The 20,595-nt window shown below is 34.3% G+C and overlaps 1 protein-coding gene across 1 annotated transcript in view; it reads left to right on the top strand.

The window, feature by feature from the left end:
* UBR1 (ubiquitin protein ligase E3 component n-recognin 1) overlaps nt 1–20,595 on the top strand; it is a 59,476-nt gene that overhangs the window by 20,488 nt on the left and 18,393 nt on the right. The window contains 22 exon segments of the mRNA XM_042813257.1: nt 598–755; nt 1,060–1,159; nt 1,424–1,552; nt 2,315–2,495; nt 3,402–3,463; nt 3,632–3,742; nt 4,061–4,126; nt 4,280–4,381; nt 5,378–5,441; nt 5,876–6,000; nt 6,913–6,965; nt 8,049–8,151; nt 8,600–8,648; nt 9,395–9,549; nt 10,419–10,518; nt 11,197–11,306; nt 12,894–12,983; nt 14,304–14,491; nt 16,263–16,468; nt 17,465–17,558; nt 19,847–19,999; nt 20,400–20,497. Of these exon segments, the coding sequence (XP_042669191.1) occupies nt 598–755; nt 1,060–1,159; nt 1,424–1,552; nt 2,315–2,495; nt 3,402–3,463; nt 3,632–3,742; nt 4,061–4,126; nt 4,280–4,381; nt 5,378–5,441; nt 5,876–6,000; nt 6,913–6,965; nt 8,049–8,151; nt 8,600–8,648; nt 9,395–9,549; nt 10,419–10,518; nt 11,197–11,306; nt 12,894–12,983; nt 14,304–14,491; nt 16,263–16,468; nt 17,465–17,558; nt 19,847–19,999; nt 20,400–20,497 (2,497 nt within the window).

The raw sequence follows: 20,595 nt of genomic DNA, 5'->3' as shown, positions 1-20,595 counted from the left end.
AAATGTAAAACAAATGTGAAAATTGCTAGCAGTACTACAGTACTTCTCTACTTGACGGTCTACGTATTGCTGAGTTGAAAATGAATCATTTTGTCCTTGAATGTGCAAGTACAGGCATTGAGTATACATGCAAATCTATTGCAGAAGATAATGGAGTGTAAGTAAGTGGATATTTTGGTCAGTGTCATTCTCTGTATTAGCTTGTTTTTAATTTACTGTTCGTGTTAAAAATGATGTCAAAAACTGGTTAAAGGCATATTTGTGTGAGCGAAATATTAAGTTCCATGGGGAAAGTAGTATACTTGTATTTTTCTATTTTTTTCCTTGATTTTTTTTTTTTTTTTTTACGTTAGTACTCCAGAACTTTTTTGTGATTGTCCTAGATCCATTGGATAATGTCTGCTAAATTGATGCTGTCAGAAAAAACAAACATGCCAAGTTGTTACGAATTGTTTTCATGCATAGTAAATATTATCACAGCATTGGTGGCTTTTATAAATGCTTAAATAATTTGTAGTTAAGATACATTTGAAGGGAAAATTTTGACAGTTCTTTCAAACAGAAACAGGGGAAATAAAGGGTTTTAATTTTTTTCAGGCTCGCCATCTTATTGAAGAGCAAAATGTAATCACTATCATTACAGAGACACTCCTGGAAGTCCTTCCAGAGTATCTAGACAAAAACGACAAGTTCAACTTCCAAGGTTACAGCCAGGATAAACTGAATAGGGTATATGCAGTAATATATGACCTCAGGTAAGTATAAAGCTGACAAGCGTAAGCAATTCATAAGAATTTGGAAGTAGGATGAGGTCTTGAGTGATTGTAATGAATTGAGTAAGGTAAAAGCAAAATAGCCAAGTATCTTGGAATTCAATGTCTGTTAATTTCAAATAGAGTTGCACCAAGCACCTCTAGTGTTTGGTGAAAATTTAAAGAGTTTGAGTTCGTTTGTAATGTAATTTGATGATGATGTTGAGCATTTTAATACATTGAATACTTTGAATACAAGCATAAGCAAAAGAGAATTCTGAAAAAAAGATGTTTTCTTTGGGGACAGGTATGTTTTAATCAGCAAGCCTGCAGTATGGACGAACCGTCTGAGGGAGCGCTTTTTAGAAGGATTTGTTTCTTTCCTAAGGATTTTAACTTGCATGCAGGTATGATACATTCATGTAATTTCTTTCTAGTATGCTTACGTAAAGACAATACAATGCTTTTGTTTGATACAAATATGCAATTAAAATAAATGCTTACGTTCTGGATGGGTGATGAAGTAATGCTTTGTTTTAGAAATACTATTCAGCAATTCTAGCTACAGCCAAACCACCTGGATTTTACCATTTGCTTATGAGATTTTCTGTTACTTTAAGCCTGTGACCCTTAATTTAGTGTGTGTATATTTTGTGGCATCTCTATTTCAGGGAATGGAAGAGATAAAAAGACAGATTGGTCAGCACATTGAGGTGGACCCTGACTGGGAAGCAGCCATTGCTATACAGATGCAGCTAAAGAACATACTCTTGATGTTCCAAGAATGGTGTGCCTGTGATGTAAGGAAACTTGTTGTCTGGAATTCATGTATGCATGGCATCCGTGAATATTTCTGAGTACTTCTTAAATGGTAACTTTTTAAAAAAGCTTATTGTTGTATAATACAGATCCCCTCAAAAAAAGGAGTATGAAAGAATTGACGTGGTAAGATGTGGAGAGGGGATCCCAGAATATTGTCATCTAGCTGACAGAATTGCATAGAATATCTGACAAATTGTGAATAAGTGTTTCTCAGCATTCATAGTGGTCTATCAAGTTTTAAAAGTTTTGAAGCATATGGTGTTTATTTTGAACTGCAGAAACTTCATACTAATTGTGTAATTAGCCTGTAAATAGTCTTATTTGGTTCTGGAATTCATCTCTCTGCTGGGGGAAGGGAGGAAATTGTCTAAAAAACGAAGAAGTTCTTTTGAGATGGATTTCTTTCTTTTTTTTTTTTTTTCTAGCAAGAGAAAGCAAGAATTACAACAAATGAAAACATGATGTAACTTGGGATGCAAACTTTGCAAACCTATAAAACAGTGCAGCTTAAGTAGGCCCATTGATTTCAGAGTGTTTGACAGAGCAGCTCTCAGAATACTCTGAGCTAGCTTCAGCTGGTGCTCCTTGCTCCAGTCCAGTGTTCTTCGCTGTTAAGTGACAATAGTGATGATGGTGTGAATTTTAAGCAACTATTTGCAACACTGGAAAGAAACATGATGAAGTTTCATGCGTATGTATCGATTTAAGATGCAAATCTCTGCACTTGTTTGAAATTTCAGGAGGAGCTGTTGCTGAGGGCTTACAAAGAATGTCATAAGGCTGTAATGAGGTGCAGCACAAACGGCCGTTCACGGGAAAAGACAGTGTTTCACTTATGTGGCCATACTTTGGAAAGTAGACCTTACAGAGTGTCTTCAGATCCTGTCAGCATACATTTACCACTTTCTAGGACTCTGGCAGGTAGGTGTTTTATTTTGCTAGCTATTTGAATTAAGTTTCTCACCCATCCCTTTCTTTATTTTAGAAAACGTTCAGATAAGATGCTTCAGAGATCAGTTCCTTTGTGACATTCTCGTGAAGTGACCCTGTTCCCCAGATGCTCCGCTATTGGAATTTTTTCTTAAGGGAGCATTTGTTGTATTGGAGGACATTTTTAAATCAGGAGAGAGAGAACAAAGCAGAAAGGCAAGAAGGGAAATGTTTCATGATTTAACAAGCAGAAATCTTCAGTTCTGTCTCAACTGTTTTTGAATTTCTGTCCTTCTTTTCCTTTTTCTAATTTTTATTCCAAAATGGATGGTCATTATTTCTATATGCCAGATTTATTTTCCAGCCACTTATATCTTAGAACTGTTAAAGTGTTCTTCCTAAAAGATAAATTTTTGCAGCATGCCAGGACAGATTTCTAGTCAGAATTCATGGGGACCACAGTGGTGGGTGATCATGGCTTTCTCTAAAATACAAGTGAAATCATATGCTGTTATTAAGCTGTAGATATTTTATCACATCATTTGATAACAAGATACCATCTGTTTGAAATTCTGTTACTAGTGACAGTATGTTATTTAAATGTGATATTAAAAACTTGATGGTATTTATCATCTCTATTTAAATGGTTTTAATAAATTCTTTAAATAAATAGATTTATTCATAAAATAATGGATTGTAAAACTGGTTAAAACTGTTTGGACAATGTAACAGTTCTTCAGCCTGAAAGAGAAAAAAAATGCTATGTTTTTTCTAAATAAGCCTCTTTCTTGTAATTCTGAATTATAGGTAATTCCACTAAAATTTTGAAGTGGTTGAAATAGAAACTTGGCTGATTTGGATTTATATTATATGCTTTTTTTCCTGTTTGTTGTGTAGGTCTTCATGTACAATTAAGCAAGACTGGAACCATCTCAAGATTGCATGAGTTTGTTTCTCCTGTAAGATTTTTGTTTTTCAAATGCTTCAAATGATTTATACATGGGAGGGGAGAAAGCATGTGTGTTGAAGTTACAGAATTTTGGCTTATTTTGCTACTTTGGACATGTCTGTGTTCATTAGCACTTTCTGTAAGATCATTGACAAACACAACTCTTCTTTAATTCTAGGAAGAATTTCAAGTGGAACTGCTAGTAGAATATCCTTTGCGGTGTCTTGTTTTGGTTGCTCAGGTTGCTGCGGAGATGTGGAGAAGGAATGGTCTCTCCTTGATAAGTCAGGTACGCACTTTGCGCTAAGCAGCGGTGATCTTAATGACCTTGATCTTAGTGGTGTATGCAAGTGTTTCTCAATAGTGTTCTTGACTGATGGTAGTTCAGGGCAGAGAGAGGTTATGGGTGTTACTTTTACAGAAATTCATAAAGTTTTTAGACGGGAATGTAGATGACTTGTTTCACCATTGTTCATTCAGAAAGAAACATGGACTTTAATAAAGATGCTTTACAATTTGAAGAAGTCTCAGGCATTGACTGGTGCAGATTTGATAGTGTGTTACTTCATCATATCTCCACTTTAAATTTTGTTTTCGTATCTCTCAGGTATTCTACTATCAAGATGTTAAGTGCAGAGAGGAGATGTATGATAAAGACATCATCATGCTCCAGGTATAATGTTCTGAATCATTGCTTGCTTAACATAACGTTTTAATGGATTTGTTTTTTATCTTAAATATGTATCATTTCAAAATATTTTCTTGGTAAAAGGGTATTTTTCATAATGCAGAATTGTAATATCTGATATACTGTTACTATTTGCAGATTGGTGCATCTCTTATGGATCCAAACCACTTCCTATTGCTCTTACTCCAGAGATACGAGCTTGCAGACGCTTTCAAAAAGATCAAGCTCACCAAAGATCAGGTAAGTGTCAAGTATTTCTGCTAATTAATTTACTTACTTTGAGCGGAAGGGCACAATAGAAAAACTAGCTACTGTTGCTCACTACATTTTTTTTTTTTAACTACACTACATCAGTCAACAGAGGATCTAGCAGTTAGATAAAACATACGGTCACAGAATGTTTTAGGTTAGAAGGGATTTCTGGAGGCCGTCTGGTCCAACACCTGTCCTCAAACAGGTCTATTTAGAGCGGGTTGCCCAGAACCATGTCCAGGTGGCTTTTAAATATCTCCAAGGAGGGAGAATATCTTGGAATTTCTCCAAGGATGGTTTCCCCACAAGCTCTCTGGATAACCTGTTCTAGTGTTCAGTCAGTGACATGATTAAGAAATGCTTGCTGATGTTCAGAGGGAAACGATTTTATGTTCCTAGAAGAGACTTTCATAATTTGAAATGAGTGGACAGATTTTGCTCTCTGGCACACGTAGTTCAAAGTGCTTCTCAGTAAACTAGGCAGTTCAGGGAATAGCAGTACTGGCATGGCATAAGGTTGAATGAACAGATCTGAGCAGTGACCATCCTTCTCTACATATGTTTTTTTTAGCTTTTTGTTACTTTTTGTTCTGCATTCAGAAGGTAGAATGATTGCTTGTGCAAACTGATTTCCTTGTTACTAATTTAACTTCAGAAGTTGTCCTCTAAAGTACTGGAAAATTATTTATCTACAATATGTAGTGTCCTTCTATTGTTGATGAAACTTCCCTGGATTATTGTGCCACTTCTTGAGCCTTGAAACTTTTATGTAACTCTTCATTTGGGACATGTTTAAATGTTGGTTTTTTTCCTGAATGTGAAACTTGCACTTGTGTTGCAGAATAGATGCAGGCATTTATCCTACTCATTATAATGGAGAGATCTTTTCACAGTACAGTGCTTCAGTGATGTAGTGCATTTGAGGTTAATCTTATTTGATGGATTTTCATGTAAAAAAACCCCTAATTTCTTTAATTTTTGTAGGATCTGATCAAACAATGTAACGTATTAATAGAAGAAATGTTACAGATTATCATCTATGTAGTGGGTAAGTTGTTTTTTTTTTTTTTCCTCTCTGGTGTTATGATGATGATGAATAACTACAGTTGGAAAGAACAGGCTTGATTTACTTTTTTTAAAATATAGATTATTTGAGAAGGATAGTAGAAAATACATTTTTTTTACATAGATAGTTCAGTAATTTGAGCATTTGTCATCTGAAAGCAATAGTTTTATATAATAAAAAAGTCAATGTTTACTTCATAACTAGCTACAAGGTATATCATAAGAAGAAATTCAGCCCAGTTTGTTAGGAAGCTAGGTCAAAAAAATCCTGTCACCTTCTCTCATGCTTGATATAGCAGAAGTTTGTGTTCCTCAGATACTATAAATCTCAGCAATAGCTTTACTTCCTTGCAAAAGTCAGAATTGCTTTGTAACTGTCATGTCTGCCATTGTCTTCCTTTTGATCAAATCTGATAGGAGAAAGATATGTGCCTGGTGTGAGTAATGTGACAAAGGAGGACGTTATCATGAGAGAAATCATCCATCTACTGTGTATTGAGCCAATGGCTCACAGTGCAATTACGAAATCCTTGCCTGAAAATGTGAGTCCTTGTTTGTTACTTTTTTTAACTTAATTAAACTTCTCTATTTTTATGTCATTCTCCTGTTAACCTTCCTTAACTTTGTATGAAACTACTTCATTTCTTAATATAAAAGTTAAGGTTAGTTTGAGAAATAAAATACAAGATTGCAAGTGATGTTCTGTACCTTACCGATGTGAAGGTAAACATAATGATTCAAGAATGGTCTAATCTGAAAAGGTTTTGGGGGAGGATGATTCATTTTGAAGAAGGGCTGGATTTTTTCTTTTTTAATTGTTTTTAGGCACAGCTCTCTTCATTTTCAAGAACAGAAATTTTGAAGTTATTTTTTGGCCTGTGGAACCATGCAGTTGGATTCTGTTCTGCCCATTTTACTATCAGTAAATGTGATTATGTACTTCTGATCTCTTTAACTGGTGCTTTGAAAAGTCCGATTTGTCTGAGAACATACATTTCCCTAGTATTCTATCTAAATGTTGAAAATTCACTCAAAGAGGAGTGGATTGGATTTTGGAGCTTGTGCAGGTTTTCAGGGCTGAAGATCAATGTAAAAAATAAAAAAAAAGAATAATTATTTGCAAATCTAATACCCTGGAACCAGTAACAGGTGATCCACAGTCACTATTTTTAGTGAGTAAAATTCTGTTTTCCCACTCTGCACTAAGGAAAGTCACTGCTCTGTTTAGGAATCAAATGAAATTTTATATAATGGGTGAAAGTATTTGACTGTCGTCAGTAATTTTTTGCAGCTTGTTAGTTGTGAGTATCTACTTTCTGAGTAACAATGGGCAAAATCTATTGAAGAATTATAGAATTGCTCTGAATTTTTATGTCTATTTTTGTTATTTGAAGTGATTTGAATCGTGATATGCTTATGCCAAAATAATTTTTTTTTTCTTTTTATTTTACCAGGAGAACAATGAAACTGGCTTGGAGAATGTAATTGATAAAGTAGCAACATTTAAGTAAGTTCATAACAATGCTTTTCGTAACTAGCTTGAAAATGAAATACTGTATCTTATGGGTTAAACAAGCTGCACTGCACTCTCTATTCAGTTAATATTGTGCTGTCTTGAACTACATACATTGTTGTATGTGCTGAGGAAAGAAAAGCATCTTGAATATCTGAAGCTGCTGTTTTTTCCTTTAGACCCAGTTTGAGGGGCCTTGCAAGTTTAGTGATGTTAAGTGGGAAGATGTTCAAAAACTAACTTGATTTCAGAAGTAGTTGGGAACCGTAACAACTTGTTATATCTTTGATCACCCAATCATTCATTCAAGTGTTATTTGTTTGCTAACTTTCTGTAGCTTTCAGATGAAGGGTATATTTTGGAAAATGCAGATGCAGAAAAAGAGTTGCATCTGTTGAGGAAAAACTAGTTCCAGTGTCTGCTATATTTTTGTCACAGAAATGTCTTTTTATTTTAATTGGTTTAGTGTACCTTTTTTCAGTTTCATGTGGCTTGCTTATTTAATCAGTGGTGACTATAAGATTATATATTATATATAATATATATATTATTATATACTATAAGATTATATGTATATATATATATATCTATATTTATATAGATATATATAAACTTATATATTTTTATATATATATTCCTATAATACTTAGGGATTTTTCTGTGGGAATTGTGTTCAAAAAATTGATGTTCTGGCTCATACAGATGGGAGGTAGCTCTCTGTATTGCTTGTCTTATACCTTGATTAAAGTAGTAATGGATTTTTAGACAAGAATATTCAACATCTAAAATTGTAAGCCATACAGTTAAATGAATTTACCTGTCTTCATGGTGTGGTGTAGATCATGGAGACATAAATATTTTAGAACTAGGTTGGGTTTAAGGTAGTCAACAATCTTGAAAGTTAAAGACTTAAAGAACAGACTGGGTACAGTTTTTATTAGTTAACAAAGTAACTCTCACTATTTCCTTTCTTAATAGCTTTTTATTGGAAAACAAATCCTGTGTCTGGTTTATTTACTTTCAAAGATACACCAAACTTTAATTACTAATCTCTGTCATGAAATATTTATTTTTAAGGAAACCAGGTGTGTCTGGACATGGAGTTTATGAACTGAAAGATGAATGCTTGAAAGAATTCAATATATTCTTTTATCATTATACTAAGACCCAGCATAGCAAGGTAAGCCATTGTAAAATTCATTCTCAGAGGTAAAAATTGTCCATGCTTTTCAGTGGCTGAAGGATCTTGCTGAATCAAAGGAGTTAATGGAGTTTGAAGTAGATGATTCTGGAAATGATGTGTGTGGAACTTCAGTTCCGAACTTCTAAAGCAGCTTACACTGTTGGTACAAATTGTTGCAGTGTGGCTTGTATTAGTACTTTTCCTGTGTGACTTGCGTATTAACTCTGCTAACTGTTAAAGGTAAGAACAGAATGTACCAAGAATTATCTTTGAACTGGAAGAAAGCAAACGTTGCTTTTTTCCAAATCTTACTGAGGAAAAAATGTATGTTTCTCAAATTTCTTACAAGAAAATGAAGTGCAAAATTAAGAATCAATAAGCAGATTTCATACAGGATTTTAGTTACGTGACCAAATATTGACTTTATATCTTGTCTTTTCTGTAGGCTGAACATACACAGAAGAAAAGAAGAAAACAAGAAAACAAAGATGAAGGTAAAACTTTAGAACTAATGTCTCAACAAATGGGATAATACAGTGGTTCATGTGGTTGTGTGTAAAATGGGCATTGATGGATGGCTTGTGACTTGCAATGGATAGCTGAGTTCACGTTAAATATGTTGTTACATTAGAAATTGTGATTGATTAATGCTAACACAAGCATTATTCTTCCTTTGAATTTACTTTTACCCATTCAAGTCATGAGCATTAATTGAGTAGATTTAAGGAAGACTTTGTAAACTATTAAGTAAACAATTTAATGAAATAAACTGTTTCCTACTTCTGTTTGATGCAACGGGTAATTATTTTTTCTCTTCCCGTGTTACTGTCCCAGTGAATTCCATAATCTTTGTTACATATCCTCTTACTTAACTGACAACTGGTTTAAAGAGAAAATAGTATCAGATGGAAAACATACTTTGTATATGTTTGTGATACGTAAATGACACCAGGCAATGCTAAATATTGAAGTCTTGCATTTTTAGATACAACTAAATATTGTGATGGATTGCTTGTTTAGCTTAGTTTGCATGTGTTTTATGTAAGAACTTCTTAAAAGTGCTTAGTTCATCTGAAGACAGAAGCTGATTTAAACATTTGCATTTGAGCATGTTTTTATTAATTGTGTAAGTCTGGTTGTTGTTTTGCTGATAGTGATGTGCTTGCTTCCTCTCCTTTTTGCTGCAATTGTTGAGATGGCAGTATATGTATGAATATATTTGCATACCTCAATTTCCTAGCATTGCCACCACCGCCTCCTCCAGACTTCTGTCCTGCATTCAGTAATGTGGTGAGGATTCTGAACTGTGATGTAATGATGCACATACTGCGAACCATCCTTCAGAGAGCAGTAGAACTGGAAACACACTTGTGGACTGAAGCTATGATTCAAATGGTATGATTAGTTTTGGTCCTCTTCCCTCCATGGTTGCTGTGTTGTCTCGTAACAGCTTCTGTTGAGGTCAAAATGTGTAAAGATATTCTGTGAATGATTAGAAGTGACCTCATGGTCTCCAGACCTGTTTTTATAAATCATAAATGAAGAAAATATTTCTCTCTACCATAAAATAGAAATGCAGAACAAAATTGTTAATTGCGGATGTTCTGTTTTGCTTCCCCCCCTTCATAGCCTCTTCACTGTGTTTCAGTATGTAGTTCTCCTTACCTCATCCTTGTCATGAAATAACCAACCTTTGGATCACAACATTAGGGTGTTGTGTCATCCTGTAAACTGTAGAATGCGAAGGTAGAAATATCTCTGGGACATCAGTCACAAAATAATTCTGTGAGCATTTATGCATTTTGTTTTACCGCAGTTGACTTCGTGCTTTAAAAAAAATTGCTGACTCTGTTGAGATGCTTTTCTGTATGCAAAAGTTCAGGACCTGGATTTATAGACTTACTAAGTTAATTTTGTCAATTAGAGTACACTTTTTTTTTCTTTAAACAAATGGCTTTGCCTGCTAAGCCTTGGATTTGGGAAATTATAAAATACTAAATATTTCTGTTTATGGATAAAATTATGTGGTTTGTATTTAGTAACATAAAGTGTGCAAAATTTATTAACTTTAGTGCAAGAGATATGCAGGAAACTTCATCATATTGTACGTTACTATTTCATGTACGACTTTTGCACCTTTTCTTATTTCTGTGTTTTATCATGGATAAAACAAATCTATTATAGAATGCTATATTAAGCATTCTTGTTTGATATACTAGTTTTCTAGACCTCTAGAATAAGAAATACCATTTTTATCTTTTTAGGTGCTTCATCTCCTTTCTTTAGGGTTATTAGAAGAGAAGCAGCAGTTGCAGAAATCTCCAGAAGAAGAAGTAACATTTGATTTTTATCACAAAGCAACAAGTATGTTTAATTTTCTTGGAAAGGTAGAGCAAATTAGTGTAATTTGATTTTGTGGGAACAAGAATAACATCAGAAAAACCCTAACCTCTTTTATGCATTTCTATGAGGGATGTAAAAGTAATCACTGTTTCATAATAAAACTGTACTAACAAATAATTTATGAAGATCTTCCTTTCTTCTTTTTAATGTTTTTGTCTTTCTTCTAACAATGTGAAATAATTCTAAATGGAAAGTGTTGCAAAAGAAATCTAATTGAGGAGAGTGTTCCCATTTCTGAAGTATATTTGTATTTTTTTTTAAAGCCAAAAAAGTTATTAGGAGCCCAACTGCAAAGAAGAACATTAGTAGAACTCTATTTCAATGGCAAAATTAGCTCATACACAGCACATACCAAGCTGGTGTAAAATTCAAGGGATCCATTCATTTTCTTTGTAGCTGAAGGCAGCTCTGTTTCTGTTTTCTCTAATTCTCTGTCCTTAGAAGTAGAACTACTTATCCACAACTGGGGAAGATTATATGACATTTAGAGGAATAAGTGGAGCTAAGACAGAAGTGTAGCTATACAGACTGTGTATTCATAAATGTGTGCTATATAATTAGCAGTATTTTAAGGCATATCCCTGGCTGTAAGTACAGGCTTTTTCTCCCCTCTGAATGCATTTGCTTTCTTTGTTAAAGGAATGGGAAGCTCAGCCCTGAATGCTGTAAATGTATTAATGCTTCTGGAAAAATTAAAAAGAGTTCCTCAGTTGGAGGCACAGAAGGACACAGTTATTTGGATACTGCAGGTACCCAACGGGGAGATAAGTATGATTGGAAATAGCTTTTATATTTAAAAATATAATGTAATTTATTTAAATTATTTATATTTTAAAGACATATGTGTCTATACATATAAATGTATAAAACCTACTAGGATAGTGTTTGCTGGGAAATGCTGGAATGTTTCTTGCCATATGTGTATTTTATGCATTAATTTTGTTCCTCGTGGTTCTGTTGGAAAACACATAGGTCACTCTGAAAGTAATGCTTCTTGTTTATTTCTATGGAAACTGCGTCAGGTGCAAAGAGCTGCCCTTGCAAGCATCTACACCAGTGGAGGTGACCCGCTGGCACCACTGCTGAAATGCACCACCCATCACCTCACTGTACTCATATCTGCTGTTTTGTCATTATAAATGTTCATCAAGCATCAAGGAATGTCAATACGTGCAATTTTTTCTGCATGAGAGGATTAACTTACAAATATATGCACTTCCATGTCAGATGCCATTTTGTCAGTCTGCCCCTCTGCGGTCATCTGTTGCACAGTCATAAATATAACTCAATATTGGCAGGAAGATTAAGCCTCTACTGCCGTACCACCAACATCCACCTCTGATGTTGTGGGCCAGTGTTATAAAGGAGGAGGCATTACTTTTGGAGCAGCCCTCTTTAGTTGTAATTGAACAAAGGTTTATAAATTGGGAGAGCATTTCAGAGACTGCTTGTATGAAGACTTCAGTCAGACTTTATATGATGGCTGTGTTGGACATTTGATTTGGGCTATTTTTCCATCTTTCTCATTGTCTTTTCCCAACCAAAGAGATGGGAAAATCCTCTGGAGCTGTGATGCCTTGCCCAGTGTAGAAACATTGGTTGCAGCTTCTGCTTAGCAGGAATTCTGCTATCAAATTTTGGGCCTTTGGTTTAGGTGGCAAACAGAATTCAAGTGCTCCCAGAAAGCAGTAGAAATGAGGACAAGAATCCATAGTAAGGTTCCAAGGCTATCCTTAGCTATGGAAATTTGACTACCCTGGTATATACTGCAGTGGCAAGTTTGAAAGGTTTTTGAAGAAGTTATTCTTGTAAAATTCTAAGAGCGAAGGTAAAAAGATACTTAATATATAATTTGCTTTTTTTAACAATATGTAAATGTATTTAAAAGTATCTGAATTGGAAGTTTCTTAGAGTAGACAGCTGGAGGAAGTAAAAAAATAAAATGCAAATTTGTCTTATTTTTAACTAATCAGACATAAGCTGCAAAACTTTCTCTTCCATACGTTGATATTAGTGTCCATGGATTATTCAATCTCTTTCCTCATGGAGGTAAGCTAGCATGTGATATACAGATGTCATTCTGGCAAAAGAGCTTTAGCTCTTTAGAAATGTTAGTGCTGGAGAAGGACTGGAAAATTTGGTGTAATTCTACTTTCCCTTACATTCAGTAGTATTCTTCAACTGCTGGGCTGCTTTAGTGATAGAAGAGCAGGGCAGTTGATTTCATCCATTTGAAAATCTGAAAGCAATGAAACTAAATATCAAGAAGTTTGATCTTATATTGTTACAACAGGCTATTTGCATTTCGTTTTTAACATGTAACTCTCTTTTTGTAGATGTTTGACACAGTGAAAAGAATGAGAGAAAAATCTAGTTTGACAGCAGTAGTGGCTCCATCAGGCTCAGAAACTGCAAAAGGTGATGAGGTAATAATAACGCTAATGAAGTTCAATAGATTAATAAACTTCAATGTTTTTAATTGCATTCTCAAGGAGGTACATGACTTTATTATGCAAAAATAGTCATTTCAGGTATTAATTCCTAGTACTGCCTACAGATGGCATTTAGATTTCAATTCTTGTATTCATTAAAAAGAAATATGCTAAGCATGTCTCACTGAGTTAGCAGCAGCTATGTGTTTTTTGTTGTGCTTGTAGTTTAAGTGAGAATATTCAGGGAAAATAAATGGAAAAGGGAATTTGCTTGTGTCTGTTTTTTGCTTTTATCTTTGATTTGATCACCTTTGATTTTATTTGTGATAGTGTCTTCTCTATCCAACTTAGGTGATTGCTCTCTCTGTGCATCAGAGTTTACTTGCTTCTCTCAGAGTAACTCCTGAATCCAGTGATGAAGTGACAGAGTCGAGTGGAGTTATTACAGATTACTGCAGTCCTAAAGTTTCTTTTAACAATAGGCAGCTGAATGGGAGAATCTAATTACTCTTAGTGTACAAAAGCAGGCTGGTTTAATCTGACACATTCTGTTTGGCAATAACTTGCTGCTCAACAACTCCTGGGCAGTAATTGTGTGTATAACTCTAAACTTAGCGTGTGCTGTGTTTCTTTTTTGAGAAAGGTAGTGTGATAGCTAGTAAGGGAAGTAAACAAAGTACAAGAAACCGTAAGAAACCAGTTGATTAGTTCTCCTGCTTAGGGAGTAACTTTTTTTCCTGATTTTCTTGAAAAGTAATGGCATCCTGAGTGAGAACTATGCGTATGACGTTAAATTTGAGCATAAAGTTGTCGAATCAGAATTTAGTTTCATGTATCTTATCTGTGTTTTTGAATTCTACATTTTCAAGTTACGTAAATCCTTTCCTTTCTAGTTCTTGAGAATGTGATAGATGAGAAAATACTGAAAGAGGAATAGTTGTCCAGTCTACAGTAAAGAAGAGTAGGGGGAAAGTACAATCCTCAGATGCATAAAGTTCTGCCATAAAACCAGAGTGACAGTCTGTTGGCAGTGTCTTTTGCAGACAGTTGACGACAAAATTATCTTAAACTTCTTAAAGGGATATATAGGATTCACATTAGGGATGATGCTTAACAGTTTCACTTACAGTGGGAATAACAACACTAGAGAGGCAGCTTTTGGTGTTTGCTGAATAGGCAGTGTTGGCACTTAAATAAAAATCACTGAAGAGATGTCAGCTAAGTAATTTGATGTCAATACATAAATGCATGTAATAGTGAAATGAATCTACTCATTTTATGTTCTCTGTTACTTGTGATTTCTTTTACTCTAAGACACAGAGCACTCAGGATAAAGAGAAAGCCGAGCGAAAGAGAAAGGCAGAAGCAGCTAGGTTGCATCGTCAGAAGATAATGGCTCAGATGTCTGCTTTGCAGAGGAATTTCATTGAAACCCACAAGCTCCTTTATGAAAACACATTGGAGGCACAGGGGAAAGAAGATGCTATTATGGAAGAAGAAAGGTAAGAAAAAGCAGATGTAGAGTTCTGGTGGGGAAATATTAATTACCTGAATGGGATTCTGCCATGAAAAAGTCCTGACAGTAGAGTCATCAAATTAGTTTCTCAAATTTCCCACCTGCATTGCTTGTTTGTTCTGTTAAATAATTATACATAAACTGGGTTACTTGTTGATGCTAGAACAGTGGATTTGCTTTATAGAGGAACATAAATTAAACTGTAAGTAAATTATTTTTTTCAAATGGTAAGTAATTATCTGGAGAATATCATTATAAAGGTACTTAGCTAACATCGCTGTACTTCAGGAAATGACTGTCTACCTTGTATGAGAAATATCTGAAAAGATATGGAAGCCACTATGTGTTATGTTTAAGTTGCAGTGAATAAAATATGCTTCTTGTAGCTCTAGTTGCTGTTATTTCTTTTCATTAGTTTTTTAAATCTAATTTTATATTGGAGATGTTCAGTTTAAATTGATAGAAGGGAAAAAGGTACTTCAAGAGAATGAATTGCTAACTTGCAGACTAAATAACTCAATTTTGTGTTACTCTGTAATTATATGTACTGGAATAAATACAGTAGAATTCATTTGCCCTCACTGAGGTCATACACAACTCAGAATTTTTTTTTTTTCCTCTTGTACTGCTTGAGATGAGTAGGTGCATTATATGCTTTTATTTTTTCCTCTGAGGCTTCAAATATATAAACAGTATTGTTTGTATTGGACAAAATTGGACAAACCTCTTAACTGTTACGGTAAATCCTGATTTGAGTGTGTATTAACATCATATGTGACTTTTTTTTTTACCATCTTTATAAAATCACAGATTTACTATCACCCACTCGTTTTAGTTCTTGTGTTAAATTTCTTTGATTTTTCTTTATTAGATAAGTATAACTTGTATGTGTAACTTATGTGTAACTTACAATGTTATATTTTTAAATGAGTCAGTTGTAGAGAAAATACTGCATTAACAGACAAATAATTGGAATTGAAAGACATTTGCAATCAAAGGGGTCCTTGTTATTCATGAGTGGTGGATAATGAGAGTAGTGCAGCTGCACATATGTGGAAAAGCCAGATGCAGAAATGTCTTAGCTTTGTGTCATAAACTTTCTGCAGTATGATTATACTTTGATAGGCCCTTAGCAATGCAGCTAATAACAGACATTCTTTTAATATGGGTGGGTATTGTTTTAACAAAAAAAAAAACAAGGCAGAGCTTTGTGAGTTTGAGCATGGCTTATCATTTATGAGTAGAATAGTTTTAAAGAGTAACTATTTTTAACAGTTTTAACAACAACATAATTCTGGACGTATGCATTGCTCCTGTTCTAGAGATGCTTCAACAATACACTGCACTTACACCAAAAATTATGAATTGTCTTAAATTTGTTTGGGAAAGTAGAGAGATCTGCTGTATGTGTTGATGGCTGGTTTTTTGTTTTTTGTTTTTTTTTTCCAAGAATGGGAGATACAATTTTACTGTATCTGTAAGATTACAGTAGGTTTAATTCGGTCTGTATTGCATGCATTTGCCTGAACGACCTGCTGTCTGAACTGATTACTTTCTGTTATTCAGCATTAATTGGCTTCCATTTTTTGTTTTAAGAAAATACTAGATTTTAATGAGGATTCATGTTTCTTCATTTTGCCATTGTTTGGTTTTGTAAAGCACTTATGTATAAAACACATGATGTTGGCAGTATGCTTTGAAGTCTGTTTCTTCAGGGAAAAAAACATTCTTCTTATCTGTTATCTGTGTTATTTCAGCGTATCTTCAGCAATCGATTACTCCAGAATTGCTTTGGGTCCCAAACGAGGTCCATCCATTGCTGAGAAAGAAGTTCTGACCTGTATTCTTTGTCAGGAGGAGCAAGAAGTAAAGCTGGAAAGTGCTGCTATGGTATTATCTGCTTGTGTCCAGAAATCAACTGCCTTAACTCAGAATAGGAGCAGAATTCTTGAATTCTCAGGGGGTATGCAGTTTTCTTCTTTCAGAGTGCAAACAGTTCTGTTCCTAGCGATATGTCCTTTGAACTGAATTAACCTCTGCATTCAGATTGCTAAATGACCCACTTCTATTAAGGAAAAAAAAGTGAAAAATGTTAAACTGCTCTAAAATCTGTGCTTTAACATTTAAAAATGAGAAATGTGTGAAGGTACAGACTTTTCCCTGGCAAATAAGAAAATGCTTTAATTATTCTCACAAGGAGTTCAAATGAACTTAAAGACTTGGTGGGAGTGGTTACTTCAGAGGAGGAAGAAAGCAAAAATGTTAACTTTTTTTTTGTTCAAGTACAACAGCAAACTTTCACAACATAAGAAAAATACATTTTCAGAGTGCCAATATGGTAATCATGAGGGTTCTTTCATGTTCAGGAAGTGTGCTTTTCATGTTCAGTTGTGTTTTTTTAGGTATGTCAAATTCAGGTGTATTGTTCAAAATCATAAAAGTACACCAAATTTAGATTTAGAGATCTGCTGTTGTTGAGCTCAGCATTATTTAGGTATGTTTAAGAGGAAGATTGTATCTTGGTTTGGGTTCATACGCAGCGCAAAGGCATCAGTATGTTATTAAGATAATGCTATAAAGATTTAGGCAGATTCAGTTAAAAGATAGCCTTCCCTTTGTTATTCACTCATGGTGTTTATGTTAGTGGCTTGTGAAAGTACAGTGGGTTAGTTGAAGAAATGTATTATCTAAGGACTAGAAAAGTGCTTTGTTCATTTAGAACCAAATGAACCTCATTTTTAACCAGTTTACTGTTGCTTTTGGATTTCTTGCTAGCTTGTGGAAAGTCTTCAGTAGTTTGTGAACTCAGGCTTGTGATTTTGTTAAAATATTGCTCTGGAAATGCTTGTGAAATCCGTTTTAATTTGATGTCTTATATACAGGTGGTTTTTTCTGTTCATATTGATTAGAAATTGTTGCTGTTTTTAAATGTTTTTGTTTCTGCTCTGTTTTTTTATAGATACAGTAGATCCTCTGTTCATGCATCCTGACTTACCATGTGGAACCCACACAGGAAGCTGTGGCCATGTGATGCATGCAGCCTGCTGGCAGAAGTAAGTATAGATCATGGCAGTTTTTCCTGTTAATTTACCTATTTTCTGAAAAACTCTAAATGCATATTCAAAACACAGTATAGTGAATGGATATTGAATTGAAAACTATCTACTCATCTAAAAATGAAATATGGCACAAAATAGTTTGTCAACTGATGAGAAAATGCATCATCAAAAGGTTTTGGTTGCCTTTTATGACCCAGAGAAGAATCTGAGGAGGTTAAATAAAACCAATGGGTTAAAAATAGTCAAGAATAAGGAACTTTATCTAGTAGATCTTATTCTTCCTCAGTTCAGTGAGAACTGGTAGGAGCCTTCCAGATGGGTGTTCTACAGTAGTCCTTAAACACGTGAAGTCTGTTGTCTCCTCAGTGTTTTAAGTCGAAGCTGCTTAATCCCAGTGAACCCAGGAGAGAAGCTGGCATTTAGACTAGAACACAAATAGTTTAATCAATGAATGCAGTTTATCCCCTGTCATGTTTAACAAACTTAATAAAAAGTAAGACAGAAGAATTGGTACATGGATTAAAAAGTGTAATAGGTGTTTATTGTTTGAGGGAGCCAGGGATTTACACCAAAGGTGTTGGATTAGAGCACAGTCTGAAATATTAATAGACCAGTCTGCTCATTTTCAGTTTATAGTCATCGTGTTTTCCTGTAGCTTTCTGTGTAGATCACAGGGATTGAAGCTAACATTCTGTGTTTTGAGTCCATAAAGGGTCAGTAACTCTAAACAAGATAGGTACTGTGAAATAATACTAGAACTTCAGTCCCGCCAAGGGACTATCAAGAGATAGAGTTGGGTCATGCAAGTACAAGTTATTTTATGTTGTCAAATAATGTAAATATTTTCTTGATGGTTGTTTGCACTTACGCCATTTTAATTTAAGAAGCCTGACTAAACTTCTGGTGTTTATCACTTATTTTTTTTACATTAATGTTTTTATTTAAAAAAAAAAAAAAAAAAAATGCTACAAGAAAGATAGGTGCACACACTTAAAATGATACAGAAGTATGTTCCTTGAGTATAATACATCTGCTCTTGGCAGATCGATCCACATCTACGTAGATCTAAGTTCAATTCCCTTGCTCTTTTTAAGAAAAGATGACTTGCTGTGTGGGTAAATGGGATTAAAATGGACAACAGGCTCTTCTCATACAGGATGGCACAGAAGGTTTGAGTATAGTCTTTTACTTATTATGTAACAGACATTCTAACTTACTAATATTCGTCCAAATTTTCCCTGCCACCTTTCTAGAGTGTCTGTGCAGCCTTAAAATACTGCACAATACTCTAATACAGAACCTTTGTAGTTGATATATATGAGGAGGCAGAGAACTGCAGTAACAGTTGTTTAAATTTGGGAGAGCAGATGTATGTTTTTGTTGATTGTTAACAGATTGCTTTCATAAATACTCTGTAATCATTAGGACCTGTCAATCACCCCTGCATACAACCTTTTTCTTATTAGATAAATTATATTTTTTTCTTAAGATATTATACTTCAAAGCAAAACAATAACTAGCTACTACCTTAGTGTGGAAGTTAGATAATTTCATATGTTTTGAAGATCCTACATGTCCAGCCTGAGTGTTAGTACTGAATTTACTTTCCTGTAGTCAAACAAGCAGATTTGAGTGTTGGGTTGTTTTGTTCCCAGTAATGTCAATGCCACTGTGACGTTAATGAAATCTGAACACTTACTGCATTCACTAAGGGATCAAATTTATGTAAGAAAACCTGTAAAACCATTATAGTTATTTCTCAGTTTGCTTTTGAGTTCAAAATGTCATATGATGTTGTAGTACAAATTACTCTTTCTTTCTTTTAAGAAAAGGCTGTGGATTTTTTTTATTAAATCTTAAATAGATTTTCCTAAAATTAAATACAACTATGTATGAATCCTATTTCAATATTTCAAATGAGTTTCTTATGAGAGATATAAGATACTGTGTTTAAATGTTTATAAGATGGGAAAGAAGAAGAGAGAATATAAGGACTGTTTGTGTATGAAAATGTCATTAAAATAAATCTAAAAGGATCTTAAAGCAAGGAAGAGCTGCCATTATTTTGACTGAGTGGCATACAATACACTTTTGCCTGAGTTCATATAAGCGATCAAAGGTTCAATTTTATTTTCATGTCTAGGCACAAGAAATAGTTATCAAAGGAAAGGTATTAGGAAAAGAATTAATAGAGATAATAAGACTTAATTATGTGAAATTTAGTTTTCAGGTCACATTTGAGCCAATTCTGTTTTCTAGTAATTCTCTTTTCAACGTTCTAGGTACTTTGAAGCCATGCAGCTGAACTTCCGACAACGCCTACATGTTGAACAGATATTTGACTTAGAGAATGGAGAGTATCTTTGTCCACTTTGCAAGTCTTTGTGCAATACTGTCATTCCCATTGTTCCATTGCAGGCTCAAAAAATAAACAGGTGAATTAATAGACTGCATAGCCTTCTTTAAGAGTGGTTTCTGGGGTGGATTGACTTTTCATATTTTGGGAGGGTAATCTTGGGCTGAGCTTCTTAGTCTGTGTAGATGGCTGTTTATCTGCTTATTGACCACTTGCTCAAATATGCTGCTTTTGGTAGCCAAAATCATTTTTGAAAGCATTTCTAAGCTATTTTTGGAGTATATGCCACACAAGGAAATATTTAGGTCTAGTACTTAGGCCAATGCTGCTTTTTTTTTTTTTGTTTGCTCGCTACTTTGCCTGCAAAAGTATGCAACTACTGAGGTACTGTATTTTAATTGTGCATCCTTTATTTTTAAAGACTTCATAAAGATTATTTCAGTGTTAAAGTAACAACTGCTTTCCATTTCTTCTCTCAGTGAAGATGCAGAGGCAGTAGCTCAAATTCTCTCCCTAGCCAGGTGGCTGGAAACCATCATGGTCAGGATATCAGGCTACAATGTGAAAAATGCGAAAGGTTTGTTATCTTCATTTTGAAGCTTGTTTGTGGGATGTCTAATACACCAGTTTTAAGTATGATACACTTGTTTTACGTAATATCCCAAGAAAACTTAA

The sequence above is a fragment of the Centrocercus urophasianus genome, unplaced genomic scaffold (assembly GCF_019232065.1).
Source record: "Centrocercus urophasianus isolate 14NV4802_14NV808 unplaced genomic scaffold, USGS_Curo_1.0 seq_14, whole genome shotgun sequence".
NCBI classification, from domain to species: domain Eukaryota; kingdom Metazoa; phylum Chordata; class Aves; order Galliformes; family Phasianidae; genus Centrocercus; species Centrocercus urophasianus.
The sequence above is the reverse complement of the archived record's forward strand: the minus strand, read 5'-3'. Positions and strand labels throughout refer to the sequence as shown.